This window comes from Salmo trutta, chromosome 40 (genome assembly GCF_901001165.1).
Source record: "Salmo trutta chromosome 40, fSalTru1.1, whole genome shotgun sequence".
Classification (NCBI taxonomy): Eukaryota; Metazoa; Chordata; class Actinopteri; order Salmoniformes; family Salmonidae; genus Salmo; species Salmo trutta.
Window position 1 is genome coordinate 2,643,934 of NC_042996.1, and position 17,961 is coordinate 2,661,894.

Consider the following 17,961-nt stretch of genomic DNA (forward strand, 5'->3'; position numbering starts at 1 on the left):
ATACAAGGGTTCATGCAGGGATGACAGCTCTAAAAGGGGTCATTCCATGCCAGTTACCATTACTGTTGAAGCAGGCAAACCATTCCCAGATCAGTTTGTGCTGTCTTGCTTCAACTCGTGACAATGACCATCGGCGTTGGCAAGACCGCACAAACAGATCTGTGACCAGGCTAAGCAAACGAAGGTGATACACTATTTACAGTTCATGTTTATTAACTCGTCAACAATCGAAACAAAACATTCACAAATACAATTATCAATTCAGCGATCGCCTTGCTGCACAGCAAGGATTCAAGTCCAGGAGAGATGACTTTTCCAACTTAAAAGGTGACTAATGACATCATGCAGAGAAGAGGTGTAATCGAATGAGGACAGGCACAGATTTAGGCATTTCCTTGATGGGGAGCAGGGAATCATGGGTATTCATTGCCATTTTAAACTACCCCCTTGGCAATGATCAATAAATACTATTTTGTTCCACAAGGCAGATTTTAATGGCATTGAATTCAAGGTGCCATAATATTTGGCGTTAAACCACGTCCCCAGCTCAGCATATAATCTGAACTGTGTTGATTATCTGACCCTGGCACTCTGTCTGCACACATTGAGACTTAACAGCAGAATACTGTTCAGATTCAGCCCCCAAGTACAACATGCATGAACTATAAGTCATCCATAAATACAGCAGCATAAATACATATTCACATCATTACTGCTTTCACTAATTGTTCAATGTGTTTGGAAAGGGCACAGAATTAAAAGATTCATCAATGCATTGTTGACTGATCTGACAAGTGGTGCATGTGTTATCTTTAATGTGAGGGGAAATTATAGAGGAGAAACTATCCCAAATGGGAGTCATTTTGTAAATGGTCAGTATGTTTGGATCAAGCTAAACCATTACTCATGTTTCCTTCTCCTTTCTAGGTTGTAGTACTTCAATATCATTTAAACTTTGGGAAAGGCACTGAATGAATCAGATCAATGTTAGTATTCTAAAACAGATCCCCAAAAACCTGTATTTGTGCTATTAGCAAAGATGGAGTAAAAGTTGGAACAGAAATGGAATATTTTATTTAAATAAAAACATTTATAGTCATTTAAGGAGCACCATGTTCACAGTGATGGGATGATTTAGTTTACAAATGGACTACCACAAGCATACTGAAGAACTAAAGTGACTGATACAGTTCAGAATGAATGGAGACCAGGTGTTTTGACTCTTACCCATCTTCCATTGATATTATGTTTCTACTATGGTGGATATAAGGGCTAAGTCCCTTGGTCAAAAGTAGTGCACTATATAGAGAATAGGGTGCAATTTGGGACACATACAGATGACTATCAGAGATAATTGTTTCAAATACCTGTGTGTATATCCGAGATACCTGAATGCATGTTAAATGGGTATTAGGTGAAAGGGAAGTGGTCTATTAGAGACCTAACTACAGTAGCATCAGTCTGCTCTTCACACATAAACTATTAAAATCAGACACTATCTCTTAATAATAAGCCTTGAATAGGGAAAAGTGCTGATGACAACCTGCATCTAAGTCTGGCATGAGGGTGATACCAATACTACCTTCCCCTTGTAACACAAAAACATGCCAACTGTCTGGTGTAACTTTTTATCTGAGTCCGAGTCTAACTTTCCCAATTGCATGTAGAGAGAAAATAATGTGAGAGAAATGACCCCATTCCTCTGAAATGGCATTCTTATTAAAGTCATGAAGGCCAATATAAAATGAGAAAGTAGTGAGGGTCGCTGTGGAGCAAATTATTTCTGGGTCTGTAAACAGACAGATTGAGAGGCTAGAGGCGTGTGTGAGGGGGGCGGCGACCTTGCTTAACACAAAGGCAAGACGGGGGAATGGGGGCGAGACGGGGGAATGGGGCGGGGTCAAGAAACATTCCACTTGGATTCCTTTTAAAATCATCAGACGTCCAAATGCAAAAAGAAAAAAGGCATCCCATTGTTTTTGGTTTTAAGGCGGGGCTACGTAGGCAGAGGGACCATCAACTCCTTCAAGGCGACCCCCTTAAAAATAAATCCTGTTCTCCGTCCGACATCTCCCATCCGTCCATCTATCATTCCATCCATCCTTCCTCCTTTATTTCAAGCGCTCGATGAGTTCCTGTGTGAGGCCTAGGTGGAGAAGCTGCATGGTGGGCAACTGAGCCAGCTGGGGGTGGGCCTTGAGCAGACGCTCCCAGCACAGCTCCAGCAGGCTGGGCACCACCAGCCAGATCTTAAACAGGGAGCCAGTCCGCTTGTTCTCGTGGATGTTCACCACACCACCGTGGATGTACATGCAGCCAGCCTGACCGGAGAGAAGATCACAATCAAAAACCTTTATCGCCATGCAACAGGCAGTCGCACACAGAGAGAGAGAGTGAAATATGAGCGGGATATTGAATTGTGGTTATTGATTTAGGATGATCCTGTGGTCTTGTTTTAACAGTAAGAATATACTGACTAATCGTGCCAGTAAAGCTAGTTGGATTGGAAACAGAAATGGGCTTAGGCCAGAGAGATGAAGAGACTTACAAATGAGTTCTGAAATGAGGTAGTAGAGGGGGAAGGAGACAGCACCTTAAAGGAACATCATGTGACACTTTGCTTCTTGAAAGTCCAATATCTTTGAAGTTTGACTGCTAACATGCAAAACATTTTGGGACTGTATCAACATTGGTAGTTTTTGAGTGGCGTTTCCTTTTTAAGTCTACTATTCTAGATCTTGAAACCAGCGAAATGCGTATAAACTGTGAATGTGACACTAACAGTTGTACATCAACTACTACATAATAAACAGCTGAGGTTTCCTCTAGTGTAGTGCCCTACTGACCGGGGTCACCGCAGCACAGTGGAAATAGGCTGGCTCAGGCATCACTGCTGGGAGCTTGGTCCACTGGAAGGTCTGCAGGTTGATCTTCCATAGATCAGCCACTATGACTTCACCGTTGTAACCTCCACATAGAAACACATCTGAGACACACAGCATCATGGGTTAGACTGAGACCAGTTAGAATATATTGATGGGATGACAACAACAAAATGTCAAACCCTCTTTGGGACTTGGTTGAATGAGATGCGGAGACAGACAGAAGCAGACTAATGAAGACTTGTGAAAGTGGCTGTGATAAAACCACCCCCGTTAAGGGATAAGTGGTCTGGAGTGGGCAATGATACCACTACACCTTCTGTACAAACATCAAACATTGTAATACTACTGCTATAGAATAAATAAATGATAAGAATCTCACCGTTCCGTATCTGCACACAGCTGTGACATCTCCTGGGAGCAGGGTACCCTGTCAAAACCCAAAGCAATTGGATGAGTAGTAATATGTGAATAAAAAGACCCATAGACAGCACATTGGTTTTCTATTAAAACATCATACACAAACCTATTTTATCATGAGGCTTGGTTGAGATCTCCTCCCAGGAATTTGTCTCCAGGTTGTACGCATGTATCTGGTAGGGGAAAAAAAGGAAATTAGTTCACCTCAAACACACACAAACATAACCCGGCCTCATAACCCGGCCTCATAACCCAGCCTCATAACCCAGCCTCATAACCCAGCCTCATAACCCAGCCTCATAACCCAGCCTCATAACCCAGCCTCATAACCCAGCCTCATAACCCAGCCACATAACCCAGCCACACTAAGTGACAGAAGTCGCCGCTTTCTCAATCTTTATGGCTTTACAGCACAAAAAATAGCCTGAAAACCACCAAGTGACCAAATTACCCAGATTAGCTGTCTGTTTGCCTAGTCAGACTCACTACCATCACAGGTTTACGATCATTCTTCTGACCTTCCTTGAAGTTATCACAGATCTGAATTGGATGGATAGGTGAAAGTGATTGGAACAGGGCCACAAACTACCACAGGTTTATGTTGACAGGTTGGTGTACTACCTTGTCCAGAGGATAGGAGGTCCAGGAGGTCCCTCCTCCCAGGATGTATATCCTCTGACGGTCGTGTGCTATTTCATGTCTGTACCTGTGACACAAACAGACATGACTCATTACTTATGAGGCCCTCTGCTCCTCTAGGAGCTGAAAGGAATAAGTCAGGTCATCACTCATGCTACCCAGTGACTGGGGTGTATTCACTAGACACCAAACAGAAGAAATCGGACTGAAACAGGGAGGGACAATGACATGATCCGGTGGAACCGATTAAGGCGTGATGCTCACCGTTCCTCAGGCAGGTCGTCTGGTGGGTTGTTGGGTTTGAGGTGGATCCACTCTCTGGTGTTCAGGTCCAGTCTGTGCAGGTCTGTGCTGTATATGTAGCCCGTCGTTCCCCCAAACACGTACAGGAAGCTGTTAATGATGGCCATCGCCTTGGGGGAGAGAGAAACAAAATGGCTACCAAATCAAACTTCAATGGAAATCAACAACAATATATATTTTTATTTGTAAGGATTGCCTATATCTACTTTTGCTATATAATATGCTCCCCTGAGATCCTTTAATGCCTCTACCTATCCCTTTGGACATTTGTCTACCATGAATTCTAGTTAAGTCAATCAGATTTTATTCAAATCTTACAAATGCATGTCAAAGCGCTCCGAGACAGGATTGTGTTAAGGCACAGATCTGGGAAAGGGTACCAAAATATTCAAGGTCCCCAAGAACACAGTGGCCTCCAACATTCTTAAATGGAAGAAGTTTGGAACCACCAAGACTCTTCCTAGAGCTGGCCGCCCAGCCAAACTGAGCAATTGGGGGAGAAGGGTCTTGGTCAGGGAGGTGACCAAGAACCTGATGGTCACTCTGACAGAGCTCCAGAGTTCCTCTGTGGAGATGGGAGAACCTTCCAGAAGGACAACCATCTCTGCAGCACTCCACCAATTAGGCCTTTATGGTAGAGTGGCCAGACGGAAGCCACTCCTCAGTAAAAGGCACATGACAGCCGCTTGGGGTTTGCCAAAAGGCACCCAAAGACTCTCAGACCCTGAGAAACAAGATTCCCTGGTCTGATGAAACCAAGATTGAACTGTTTGGCCTGAATGCCAAGCGTCACATCTAGAGGAAACCTGGCACCATCCCTACGGTGAAGCATGGTGGTGGTAGAATCATGCTGTGAAGATGTTTTTCAGCGGCAGGGACTAGTCAGGATGGAGGCAAAGATGAACGGAGCAAAGTACAGAGAGATCCTTGATGAAAACCTGCTCCAGAGCGCTCAGGACCTCAGACTGGGGTGAAGGTTCACCTTCCAACAGGACAACGACCCTAAGCACACAACCAAGACAATGCAGGAGTGGTTTCAGGACAAGTCTCTGAATGTCCATGAGTGGCCCAGCCAGAGCTCGGACTTGAAACCGATCGAACATCTCTGGAGACCTGAAAATAGCTGTGCAGCGACACTCCCCATCTAACCTGACCGGGTTTGAGAGGATCTACAGAGAAGAATGGGAGAAACTCCCCAAATACAGGTTTGCCAAGCTTGTAGCGTCATAACCAAGAAGACTCGAGGCTATAATTGCTACCAAAGGTACTTCAACAAAGTACTGAGTAAAGGGTCTGAATACTTACGTAAATGTGATATTTTTTTTTTAAATTAGCAAACTTTTTTTTTTTTAGTTTCTGATTTGTCATTATGGGGTATTGTGTGTAGATTGATGAGGGTAAAATATTTTTTTTAATCAATTTTAGAATAAGGCTGTAACCTAACAAAATGTGGAAAAAGTCAAGGTGTCTGAATACTTTCCGAAGGCACTGTATGTATACACTGATATGGTACTGGAGATAATGAATGAGGTTGAAAAGTGGCGGAAGTGCCCTTTAACAGGAAACGAAATGTAGGCCTAAACCTCAAGAGTCCAGAGCAAGCCAAGGAGGCAGTGGCAGACAGAACCAGTAGAGAAGATAATCAGAGATGAGCCAGTAATGCCAGATTGATTGGCCTACCTGTCCGTAGATTCGGTTGGGCTTCTTCCCTCGGCAGTTGAGCAGCGACCACCGCTTGTACTTGACGTTGCAGACGTGGACGTCATTTCCGTTGTTTTCCCCAAAGGGAATCCCAGTGCCACCGAACACCAACAGATTGTTTCCATGTAAAACAGCTGAGGGACACAATACTGAGGGTTAAAGCTGGGTCGTGTTCATTAGGGCACACAGTAGCAAAACCTTAAGTCATTTTGCAACGGAAAACAAAGTGTTTCTTATTGGATTTATTTTACAAGCATTTTGCTACACCCAAAATAACATTTGCTAAATATGTGTTTTCAACCAATAAAATTGTATTTGAAGTCCCTCCCATTGTCATGCCTACTGGACACTATGCCCAGCCGTCTGACAGCAGGTGGGATTGTCCATGTGGAGGCTTTTCACCAAATCACTAAACTTGATAATCCATTGTCTTCTGAGGTCGTAATATCATGGGATGACGAGGTAAAACCGAAAAATCATCCACAGACCAATTATTTATCAAACAGTCCATTTGATGTTAATGAGGTGTAGGAATGCTCTTTCGTGATTTAATACATCAATGAGTTAGCTAAATCATATTTTACTAACCAAAACTCATCACAAGTGACTGGGTTCTAAATCAGTTTGACCCCCACCAGCATCTATATGGCAGTGCTTGTTCATTCAAGCATTCTTTCATACAATCACGATTGGCTTGATTTAATTAAACATTTTAGATGTGGAGAATGCTAGGATATTTTATTTTACCCTCTTGATAAGAAGTGACCATACTGTATTAAGTTGTTATTGATGGATTACATGCATTGGAAATGAAAAAGTAAATAAGTAACTACTGCAACTTGAGTTTTCCATTTATAAATGTCCAGGGTAAATTACTACAGTAGATGGGCCCTGGTATTTCAGTTGTACTGAATGACTGTCAAATCTGTGCTTCGTCTGCTCAATGAGCTACATTTATACTGAAGATCAGTGGCGATTTTAGCATGTAAATCTTGGTGGGGCAAATTTAAAAAAATAAATAAAACGTTTTTAGATGCATGCCAGCAAAGCCACTACACAACACCAACTGAGCCACAGGGGACTCCTGAACATAATACCCTTCAGTACCCCTGAACATAATACCCTTCAGTACTCCTGAACATAATAACCTTCAGTACCCCTGAACATAATACCCTTCAGTACTCCTGAACATAATGACCTTCAGTACCCCTGAACATAATAACCTTCAGTACCCCTAAACATAATACCCTTCAGTACCCCTGAATATAATACCCTTCAGTACCCCTGAACATAATACCCTTCAGTACCCCTGAACATAATACCCTTCAGTACCCCTGAACATAATACCCTTCAGTACCCCTGAACATAATACCCTTCAGTACCCCTGAACATAATACCCTTCAGTACCCATGAACGTAAACCCCTTCAGTACCCATGAACGTAAACCCCTTCAGTACCCATGAACGTAAACCCCTTCAGTACCCATGAACGTAAACCCCTTCAGTACCCATGAACGTAAACCCCTTCAGTACCCATGAACGTAAACCCCTTCAGTACCCATGAACGTAAACCCCTTCAGTACCCATGAACGTAAACCCCTTCAGTACCCATGAACGATAACCCCTTCAGTACCCCTGAATATAATACCCTTCAGTACCCCTGAATATAATACCCTTCAGTACCCATGAACGTAAACCCCTTCAGTACCCATGAACGTAAACCCCTTCAGTACCCATGAACGTAAACCCCTTCAGTACCCATGAACGTAAACCCCTTCAGTACCCATGAACGTAAACCCCTTCAGTACCCATGAACGTAAACCCCTTCAGTACCCATGAACGTAAACCCCTTCAGTACCCATGAACGTAAACCCCTTCAGTACCCATGAACGTAAACCCCTTCAGTACCCATGAACGTAAACCCCTTCAGTACCCATGAACGTAAACCCCTTCAGTACCCATGAACGTAAACCCCTTCAGTACCCATGAACGTAAACCCCTTCAGTACCCATGAACGTAAACCCCTTCAGTACCCATGAACGTAAACCCCTTCAGTACCCATGAACGTAAACCCCTTCAGTACCCATGAACGTAAACCCCTTCAGTACCCATGAACGTAAACCCCTTCAGTACCCATGAACATAAACCCCTTCAGTACCCATGAACATAAACCCCTTCAGTACCCATGAACGTAAACCCCTTCAGTACCCATGAACGTAAACCCCTTCAGTACCCATGAACATAAACCCCTTCAGTACCCATGAACGTAAACCCCTTCAGTACCCATGAACATAAACCCCTTCAGTACCCATGAACGTAAACCCCTTCAGTACCCATGAACGTAAACCCCTTCAGTACCCATGAACATAAACCCCTTCGGTACCCATGAACATAAACCCCTTCGGTACCCATGAACATAAACCCCTTCGGTACCCATGAACATAATACCCTTCAGTACCCCTGAAGATATTACCCTTCAGTACCCATGAACATAATACCCTTCGGTACCTGAAGATAATAGATCAAGGGACATCATAGGCTAAAAGATCATTTTCACTGTTGTGTCCCTTTAAATTCCATACCTGAAAAAACCAATCCTACTGGTTTCCTTACCTGACATGGAGGCCAGCTCGGTGGGCATGTAGCCCTCTGTACGGATCTGCTGCCAGGTGCCCGTGGCAAAGTGGTACCTCCACAGCTCCCTGAACAGCGGGTAGTCCTCGTTCTCCTGGCCGCCCGACTCATCATAGTCCGGGTTGTACCCCCCGAACACGTACAGGTTGGTGTTGTCTGCCACGCAGCGATGCCCGCTCCGAGCTGGGGGCATATGGAGACCTGTGGGGTGGTACAGAGTGGTAGAGGTATTAGGAGGAGGATGACAGTAAGGGTCAAGGCGGAGAGAGATGTTAAGCTACAGCGGGCTACAACTACAGGAATCACACATAACCTAGTTGGCCATCCTTCATCAGTCCTGTGTTAACATCTTCATGGGTCCACATCATGCTGCCATGATAATAAAAGTTGATCAAAAAAAAGAAACTCTTCTAACTAGAAGATGTAAACAGGACCGGTTGACTAGTTGATAGAGCTGCAAGATTCCAGTAAACTTACCAAAAAATATTAGTTGGAAGACTACCGGAATCAGAATGGAAGAAGCAGGATATCTGGAGTTCTCAAACCAGGATTTCTGGAATTTTGAAAACCCACTAGTTGAGGACTAGCCTATGCTGTCTGAGCAAAGTCCTTCCATGCTGCAATCTGGGATTCCAGAGGTTTCTATTGTGTAAGCACTAAGCTAGTGAAGTAGTGTGGAACATTTGTGATAAAGAAGCACAGCAACTACAGTATCATATACCTGGTCAAACTAATAAAGCAAGTTGGTGCGTCTTGCTGGCATCATGGTACTGTTTTAAATCACAGGGTGAGGGTGGTACACACAGCAAAGCAGACTGATATAATGGAGTGTGTGTATTACTATCCTCGTGGTAGCGCAAGTCCCCACAACGATAGAAAAACAAGGAAAATGTTCCCTTGTGGGGACATTTCCCAGGTCCCCAATAAGGCAAAGGCTATTTTAGGCTTAGCTTAAGGGTTAGAATTAGGGTTAGGAAAATAGTATTTTTGATGGGAATAAATGTTTGGTCCCGACAGGGATAGATAAACAAAGTGTGTGTGTGTAGATTAACTGAAAACAAAACGGTTCAGACTTAAGAACACAACTTTCAAAAGGTCCCACCGATGGGGCGCTCTTGTCCACAGTGACTGTCCACCAAGAGAGATCACAAGAGCCCTGCCACCTTCACCTTTCAGCTGCATGACTTTCCTCTCCACAGTAAAAACACAGAGGTCACCACCAATAGCCTAATTCCTAGGCTGGGCATTTGGTCCATAACCTGCAACACTGCAGCTGATACCACTGTGTTCCCAAAAATCTAAAGCAGACAACATAATGAAAAAAGTTACATTCTCATTTGGATGCATCAATTAAGTAGCCAGCCACATAAGGATTAGGATGAGTAGTCAGCTATTAGACTGGCAGCTGGCACATAGAGAACACGCTGATTCTTACATTCTAATAATTTACCAGACGCTCTTATCTAGAGACATTTACAGTAGTGAGTGGATTCATTTTCCTATATTTCTAAGTACTGGTCCCCCGTGGGAATCGAACCCACAACCCTGGCGTTGCAAGCGCCATGTTCTACAGACTGAACTGACAGTCAGAGAGAATCAACAAAATGGGTGGGTGCTGCAAGGTGACAAAAAGACACTAACATAAGGCGAGTTTGTTTTTCATGGCCCGGTGACCCTGGTGGGTGGAGAGTTCACTTAATGATCAATGAAATGGTCTAAAATGGAAGGACCAATGGTCTGGTCTGCCCATCCGGGGCACCGGGCCATGCAAAACAAACTCGCCCAGACACACTCACACCCAACCTAGAGGCCATACTAATTTTCTTAGGGCCTGTCACCACAATCAGAGTCGTCAGTCGGTCAGTAACACACATCAACCACTGGTTTCTTAAACATCAGCAGCAGAGCGAGAAGGAGGTCAAAATGGCCTCTTCTAACATAGCACCATGATGTTGTGATTAGATGCAGATCCTAGGATAGGCTTACAGAACCCAGGACATTGTTTACAGGGTAGTCATTTTTCAGAAACCGTGGGTTGCAGTGTGAACTACAGAGGGCAAGCTATCCAAAACATGTTTCCCATGTCCAACAGCATAGCGAGAGTCCGTGCTAAACAGAATAACCAGTTTCTGCAGCATACTGTGTACAAGAGAAAGAAACACTCATTCCAGAGACCTAGAATGTTACTGGTTTGTTTATAACAGGGTGTTGGGCCACCACAACAGCTTCAATGAGCTTTAGCATAGATCCTACAAGTGTCTGGAACTCTATTGGAGGGATGCGACACCATTCTTCCACAAGAAATTCCCTAATTTTGTGTTTTGTTGATGGTGGTGGAAAATGCCATCTTAAGCACCGCTCCAGAATCTCCCATAAGTGTTCAATTGGGTTGAGATCTGACAGACACACACACCACCCCTTAAACCCCCTATGCTCCTTTGAGACCCCTCTTTCAAAGTTACTGAGATCTCTTCTTCTAGCCACGCATGGTAGCCAAAATACTGGGAATTTCTATACATGACCCTATGCATGATGGGATGTTAATTCCTTAATTAACTCTGGAACCCCACCTGTGTGGAATCACCTGCTTTCAATATACTTCATATCCCTCATTGACTCAAGTGTTTGGTTTATTATTTTGTCAGGTACCCGTCCATTCACACCATATGTGAAACACTGATACTCTCAGCGCCAGGCTTGAGACTGAGATAAAGCTTTACCACGCCAAAACGACACTCAACAAGCTAAAAGACGAGATAAGAAATGGGTTGAGCAGAGGTCATTCTTCATCTTCAGTCTCAATGTAGGGCAGGTATAATCAAATCCACTCCACTAGAAGCCAAAAATGCTATACTTTAATGAAGTACAGGACCTAGGCTACCTTAGGTCAAGGGAAAGGGGATACCTAGACAGTTACACAACTGAATGCATTCAACCGAAATGTGTCTTCCGCATTTAAACCAACATCTATTTTAGGTGTGAGAAAATTCCACCCTTCAATGCCACTTTCACATAGCACGAACCGAGTGGGGATGGTGATGCCGTTGTATAATGCAGTATAACGGACCAAGCATGTGTTTTGTCCATCAGCAAACAGACAGTGCAAAGCTCCCATATCCCACTGTCACTGTCCATTAGCCCAGTTCCTGTCACACTGTTGTTCTCCCAGGCCCTAAACATCCCCATGCATTCTGTTCTCCCAGGCCTTAAACATCCCCATGCATTCTGTTCTCCCAGGCCCTAAACATCCCCATGCATTCTGTTCTCCCAGGCCCTAAACATCCCCATGCATTCTGTTCTCCCAGGCCCTAAACATCCCCATGCATTCTGTTCTCCCAGGCCCTAAACGTCCCCATGCATTCTGTTCTCCCAGGCCCTAAACATCCCCATGCATTCTGTTCTCCCAGGTCCTAAACATCCCCATGCATTCTGTTCTCACATGACCTAAACATCCTGATGCATTCAACTTTTTGAGCTGGTCTGACAGCCTGGCTTTATATTGCCCAGGCAATCATGTCCTCTCTATGTTGCTAGGTGGCTTTTTTCAATGTCACTCAATGTCCACACATTGAAAGAAACATACATAAGCTTATCTGGACATACGATTTATAAGTGTTTCTGTACAGTAGCACATTTCACCAGCCGCTGAAAACGAGCCTAGGATTACATCTGCTCAGTGATCATGAGTTACAGAGAAGAGTGCATGTAGCCTAGCCTCTTTCCACAGCATGTAGCCTAGCCTCTTTCCACAGCATGTAGCCTAGCCTCTTTCCACAGCATGTAGCCTATCCTCCTTCCACAGCATGTAGCCTAGCCTCCTTCCACAGCATGTAGCCTATCCTCTTTCCACAGCATGTAGCCTATCCTCTTTCCACAGCATGTAGCCTATCCTCTTTCCGCAGCATGTAGCCTATCCTCTTTCCGCAGCATGTAGCCTATCCTCTTTCCGCAGCATGTAGCCTATCCTCTTTCCGCAGCATGTAGCCTATCCTCTTCCCGCAGCATGTAGCCTATCCTCTTTCCGCAGCATGTAGCCTATCCTCTTTCCGCAGCATGTAGCCTATCCTCTTTCCGCAGCATGTAGCCTATCCTCTTTCCGCAGCATGTAGCCTATCCTCTTTCCGCAGCATGTAGCCTATCCTCTTTCCGCAGCATGTAGCCTATCCATTTTCCGCAGCATGTAGCCTATCCTCTTTCCGCAGCATGTAGCCTATCCTCTTTCCACAGCATGTAGCCTATCCTCTTTCCACAGCATGTAGCCTATCCTCTTTCCACAGCATGTAGCCTATCCTCTTTCCACAGCATGTAGCCTATCCTCTTTCCACAGCATGTAGCCTATCCTCTTTCCACAGCATGTAGCCTATCCTCTTTCCACAGCATGTAGCCTATCCTCTTTCCACAGCATGTAGCCTATCCTCTTTCCACAGCATGTAGCCTATCCTCCTTCCACAGCATGTAGCCTATCCTCTTTCCACAGCATGTAGCCTATCCTCTTTCCACAGCATGTAGCCTATCCTCTTTCCACAGCATGTAGCCTATCCTCTTTCCGCAGCTTGTAGCCTATCCTCTTTCCACAGCATGTAGCCTATCCTCTTTCCACAGCATGTAGCCTATCCTCTTTCCGCAGCATGTAGCCTATCCTCTTTCTGCAGCATGCATTCTCATTAGCACATATCCTTCATGCACACACTCAACATAATTTTAGAAGAAGCATGGCATTGCCTAGATATTGCACAGCAGCTAAATAGTAGGCCACACACAACTATACCTACAGAGAGCAATAGTAATGGCGTCTTTTTGTAGGCACTAACTCCGCCATGGCTCATTGGCCAAAGCCTATGGGGAATTTATATTGATAAACACAGAAAATAAGGTCTGTGGCAAACATAGGCTTAGGAGATCTTATACGTTTTGTGATAATCTTCATTAGCTAATCTCACTTTAAGCATTTATTTCATCAAAACAAGCACATAGTCTTCATCATTCATAAAGGTCCTGTTAATTGACTGATATCTCATAGAAGAAAAAAAGAACATAAGATATCCTAAGCCTGTGTTAACTATTTTCAGTGTTTATTCCAAAACCTCATTCTTTCCCACCATAGGAATTGCTGAACGAACCAGATGTAACTGATTTCCGGTATTTAGGACTACAAGGTGGCGAGCTCTATGTTACTATGAACAAGGGCTGCTGCCAGCTGGCTAAGAACTGTTGGGACTATGGACCACAGTACCTGGGGCTCCGGATGCAGTCCTTGATGTAACCAACACAAATCCATCTGGCATCAGTATATATGTGATTATTAAACAGCATTAGATTATATCCTGTGTATTGCCAACAATAGAAGGCCTAATGCCTGAGGACCAAAATAATGTGATGATGTGTATAATGAAATATGATCCATTTCTCATCTTGGTGGTTTGGAGTCAGTGTCGAGGTCATTCGCATACTGTAAATCAATCAATACCGTGGTCAATAGCTTAAGTTAAATGTATGAATCAGGTTCTACTAAGCAGATTTTTTTTGCAAGGATGGAGGATCCCGTGGAGTTGAGCATTTCTGCAGATGAGTCGACCACCAACCATCTTTCCATAATCAGAATGATGTCAGTCTAGCGAAGGTTATGCATCAAACATTTGTATAGCCAACAACTGAACCAGAATCTGACCTTATTAATGAACGTCTCCTGTAAAGACTGATTCTGGTTCAGCCAACAACATGAAGCGCAAATAACTGACATCTGTGAAATAACGTTAGCTAGAATTAACGTTAGTCAGCTAAAACATTTGCAATCCAGCTAATAACGTTAATTGATTAGGCTAATATGAGATTGTTTACTTTCATATTTTATTCTTAAACGGTGTTTCCATGGTTTATTGCTCTCTGAGCAAACCAAAATAAACATAGATAGCTAATTACCTACCCAGGTAACGCTAGCTAGTTAGTGGTTCAGACAGAGGCTAACTAGTTAGCTACCTAGGTCGCCGCTATTGTTACATTTGATTAAACATCTTGCCTTTCAATGTCAATAGCATAAAAACCCAGTTAACCTCTGCAATCAAGATTAGCGGACTTTGTCAATAACATTCATTGAATTGGTTTCATAACAGTAACGTTACCAGCGGACAGGTCTCTAGTAATATGACTAACGTTAGCTAGCTGGATATGCTACAGTAGTATGTTGTTTTTGACTGACCTGCTACTCTGACTGGAGGCCTCACTGTCAGTTTCTCGAATTTATTCAGTTGTTCCGAACTGCGATCGCCTTCTGCGGCCGACATCGTTTTCCAGATCCAAGACGATCAACAAAATGTTACTCAAAATTGCGACAAAATGCTTTAAGGTGCTGATAATACATTACAACAAATAAAATATTACATTATTCCCAAGGAAAGCCATTTACAAATGCATCGTTCATGTGTCCCTGACCAATCAGAGAGCCTGTTATTGATGTGCGTCGCGCAGGAAAGTTATTGGGTTTCCACTAGTTACCACAGCCATCGTAAATATTAATGAAAACAAACATTTGCTTTTTGGTCTTAATTTAAGGCTAAGGTTAGACATAAGGTTGGCAGTGTGGTTAAGGTTAGAGTTAGGGTTAAAATCATATTTTGAGAAGATACATTTAAGTAATGGGCGGGGTTTATGACTTTGTGGCTGTGATAACTAGTGACAACCAAATGATGGGCGGGGCGAGGTACATACTATGTTGAAAATAATTTATTTTCAAATCAGGGTGCATAATTCATAGATCGTCCTATTTTTCTAATTGTACATAAATTACTTGGATTTAATGCAAAAAGTGTGGCATATGTTGCGTTCCAGCAGGTATATTTCACTTGTCACCCCCAAAGCCAATTTCTCCTTCGGCCGCCTCTCCTTCCAGTTATCTGCTGCCAGTGACTGGAACGAACTGCAAACATCACTGAAGCTGGAGACTCATATCTCTCTCACTAACTTTAAGCACCAGCTGTCAGAGCAGCTCACAGATCACTGCACCTGTACATAGCCCATCTATAAATAGCCCAAACAACTACCTCTTCCCCTACTGTATTTATTTATTTATTTTGCTCCTTTGCACCCCAGTATTTCTACTTTGCACACTCATCTACTATCAAATCTACCATTCCAGTGTTTTAATTGCTATATTGTACTTACTTCGCCACCATGGCCTATTTATTGCCTTTACCTCCCTTATCTCACCTCATTTGCTCACATTGTATATAGATGTATTTTTCTACTGTATTATTGACTGTATGTTTGTTTTACTCCATGTCTAACTCTGTGTTGTTGTATGTTGTCGAACTGCTTTGCTTTATCTTGGCCAGGTCGCAGTTGTAAATGAGAACTTCTTCTCAACTTGCCTACCTGGTTAAATAAAGGTGAAATAAATAAAATTAAAAATTAAGCATGAATTACCAATTACTAATACTGTGTCACTGTGACTTGGTTAATAGAAAAGGCTTAAAGTCAAATGAAAATGTATTTATTCATACCTAGGCCACATGAAATTGTTGAGGAGGTTGAAAATATTAATCAGGAACGAAACCCCTTTATAGACACCATGAATTCATGAAGCAAAAGCACATCACTGACAGTAGTCATAAAATCCTAGAAGAAGAGTTGGACTTCCCTCTTGGATTTCCGGACGACATTGAGCTGAAAATAACCAAGAGGGAAATGCATTTTATTTATTGAAAGAAGCATTTACGTTTTAAACATTGGCCTGTTGATCATTTAAATTCCGCAATATGAAATTATATGAAGACAAAATTCATCTGTCAGTTCACTTTCTCAGGGTAACTGAACTGATTGGATGGCAATGACTTCCTTACCCTCCCTGTCCTGGATGGCTGTGCTTATTGCCAGAGTTACAGCCACAACCAGTTGTGGTTCTAGCTTATATGGCTCCTGAGGGGAACCCCCCCCTTCAACAATATGTCTGTGAAACTATATATTCACAGTATTATAAATTAATTGTGGTTTATTTGGTAACATTTCGTAGTGTGACTGATTTTACTAATTTAATTAGTACTGTACAAAGTTAGAGGTGCACTATTTAATAGATTCCACTGCTCCCCCCACCTTGGGCTTCCAGCGGGGAGACCTGAGGTCAACCTACCCCCGCCCCCTCCCCATCTCGTACTTCTGAGTGGTAGACCTTCCCAGGCAGTAGCCTGCCTAGCTCACAAACTAGAATCAGTGCGCCCACTCCGACAAGGTTAATTGACCCACAGTCCCACACGGTGACATGATATCATTGACGTAACGTGCAAATGAGCGATAGAAAACCGATCGCGTAAATGTCACCAATCCAAATTTTTGCAGCCGACCCGTGCCGCCCCCAACAAGGTGCCGACTTGGGCGGCTGCCCTTGTCGCCTATACCTAAATCAACCACTTGCTACAACAGACTGCAAACAGAGAAGACAATACTCATATTAGGCCTGATCATCGACAATGATAAGACAGCCTATAGGGAGGAGGTCAGAGACCTGGCCGAGTGGTGCCAGGATAACAACCTCTCCCTCAACATGATCAAGACAAAGGAGAGGACCGCCCACGCCCCCATTCCCATCTACGGGGCTGTAGTGGAGCAGACTGAGAGCTTCAAGTTCCTTGGTGTCCACATCACCAACAAACTATCATGGTCCAAGCACCACAAGACAGTCGTAAAGAGGGCATGACAAAGCCCACTCCCCCTCAGGAGAATGAAAAGATTTGTCATGGGTCCTCAGATCCTCAAAACGTTCTACAGCTGTACCATCGAGAGCATCCTGACTGGTTGCATCACTGCCTGGTGTGGCAACTGCTCAGCCTCCGATCGCAAAGCACTACAGAGGGTAGTGCGTACGGCCCAGTACATCACTGAGCCCAAGCTTCCTGCCATCCACGACCTCTGTACCAGGCGGTGTCAGAGGAAGGCCTTAAAAATTGTCAAAGACTCCAGCCACCCTAGTCATAGATTGTTCTCTCTGCTACTGTACGGCAAGCGGGTACCGGAGCGCTAAGTCTAGGTCCAAAAGGCTTCTTAACAGCTTCTACCCCCAAACCATAAGACTCCTGAATAGCTAATCAAATGGCTACCCGGACTATTTGCATTTGACTTATCTATTTTTTACTTAACACTTATTTTTCTTAAAACTGCATTGTTATTTAAGGGCTTGTAAGTAAGCATTTCACTGTAAGGTCTACGCCTGTTGTATTCGACTCATGTGACAAATAAAATGTATTTGATTTGATTTGGTCTTTCTTTACTTCTTAATGGTATATTTCACCCCTGATTCAGTCAAAAGAGCCTGGTTGATCATGTCAACCACTGGCCTCTGGTACCCATGTGTGGGTAAGAATCCCGGCACCTACTGGCCCGTACTTTGATCTCCT

General features: G+C 43.6%; 1 protein-coding gene across 1 annotated transcript; it reads right to left on the reverse strand.

Annotated features, from left to right (window-relative positions):
• Positions 1–199: 199 nt before the first annotated feature.
• On the reverse strand, positions 200–15,158 carry LOC115180606 (kelch domain-containing protein 10-like). Its single transcript, XM_029742829.1, has 9 exons — positions 14,775–15,158; positions 8,558–8,779; positions 5,925–6,079; positions 4,206–4,354; positions 3,924–4,008; positions 3,409–3,475; positions 3,265–3,312; positions 2,847–2,986; positions 200–2,321 (listed from the first exon to the last, which is right to left on the reverse strand). Exons 1-9 carry the CDS (start codon positions 14,857–14,859, stop codon positions 2,112–2,114), a joined length of 1,161 nt encoding a protein of 386 aa, XP_029598689.1. The 5' UTR covers positions 14,860–15,158; the 3' UTR covers positions 200–2,111.
• Between the last annotated feature and the right edge of the window lie 2,803 nt (positions 15,159–17,961).

What these genes read in the sequence shown, in the direction of transcription:
- LOC115180606 (XM_029742829.1), bottom strand. Translation starts at nt 14,859, where the DNA reads ATGTCGGCCGCAGAAGGCGATCGCAGTTCGGAACAACTGAATAAATTC. An exon ending in GCCTCCAGTCAGAGTAGCAG is followed by an intron (nt 8,780 to 14,774) that starts GTCAGTCAAAAA and finishes ACCACCCCACAG; the next exon opens with GTCTCCATATGCCCCCAGCT. An exon ending in CCTCCTATCCTCTGGACAAG is followed by an intron (nt 3,476 to 3,923) that starts GTAGTACACCAA and finishes TTCCCCTACCAG; the next exon opens with ATACATGCGTACAACCTGGA.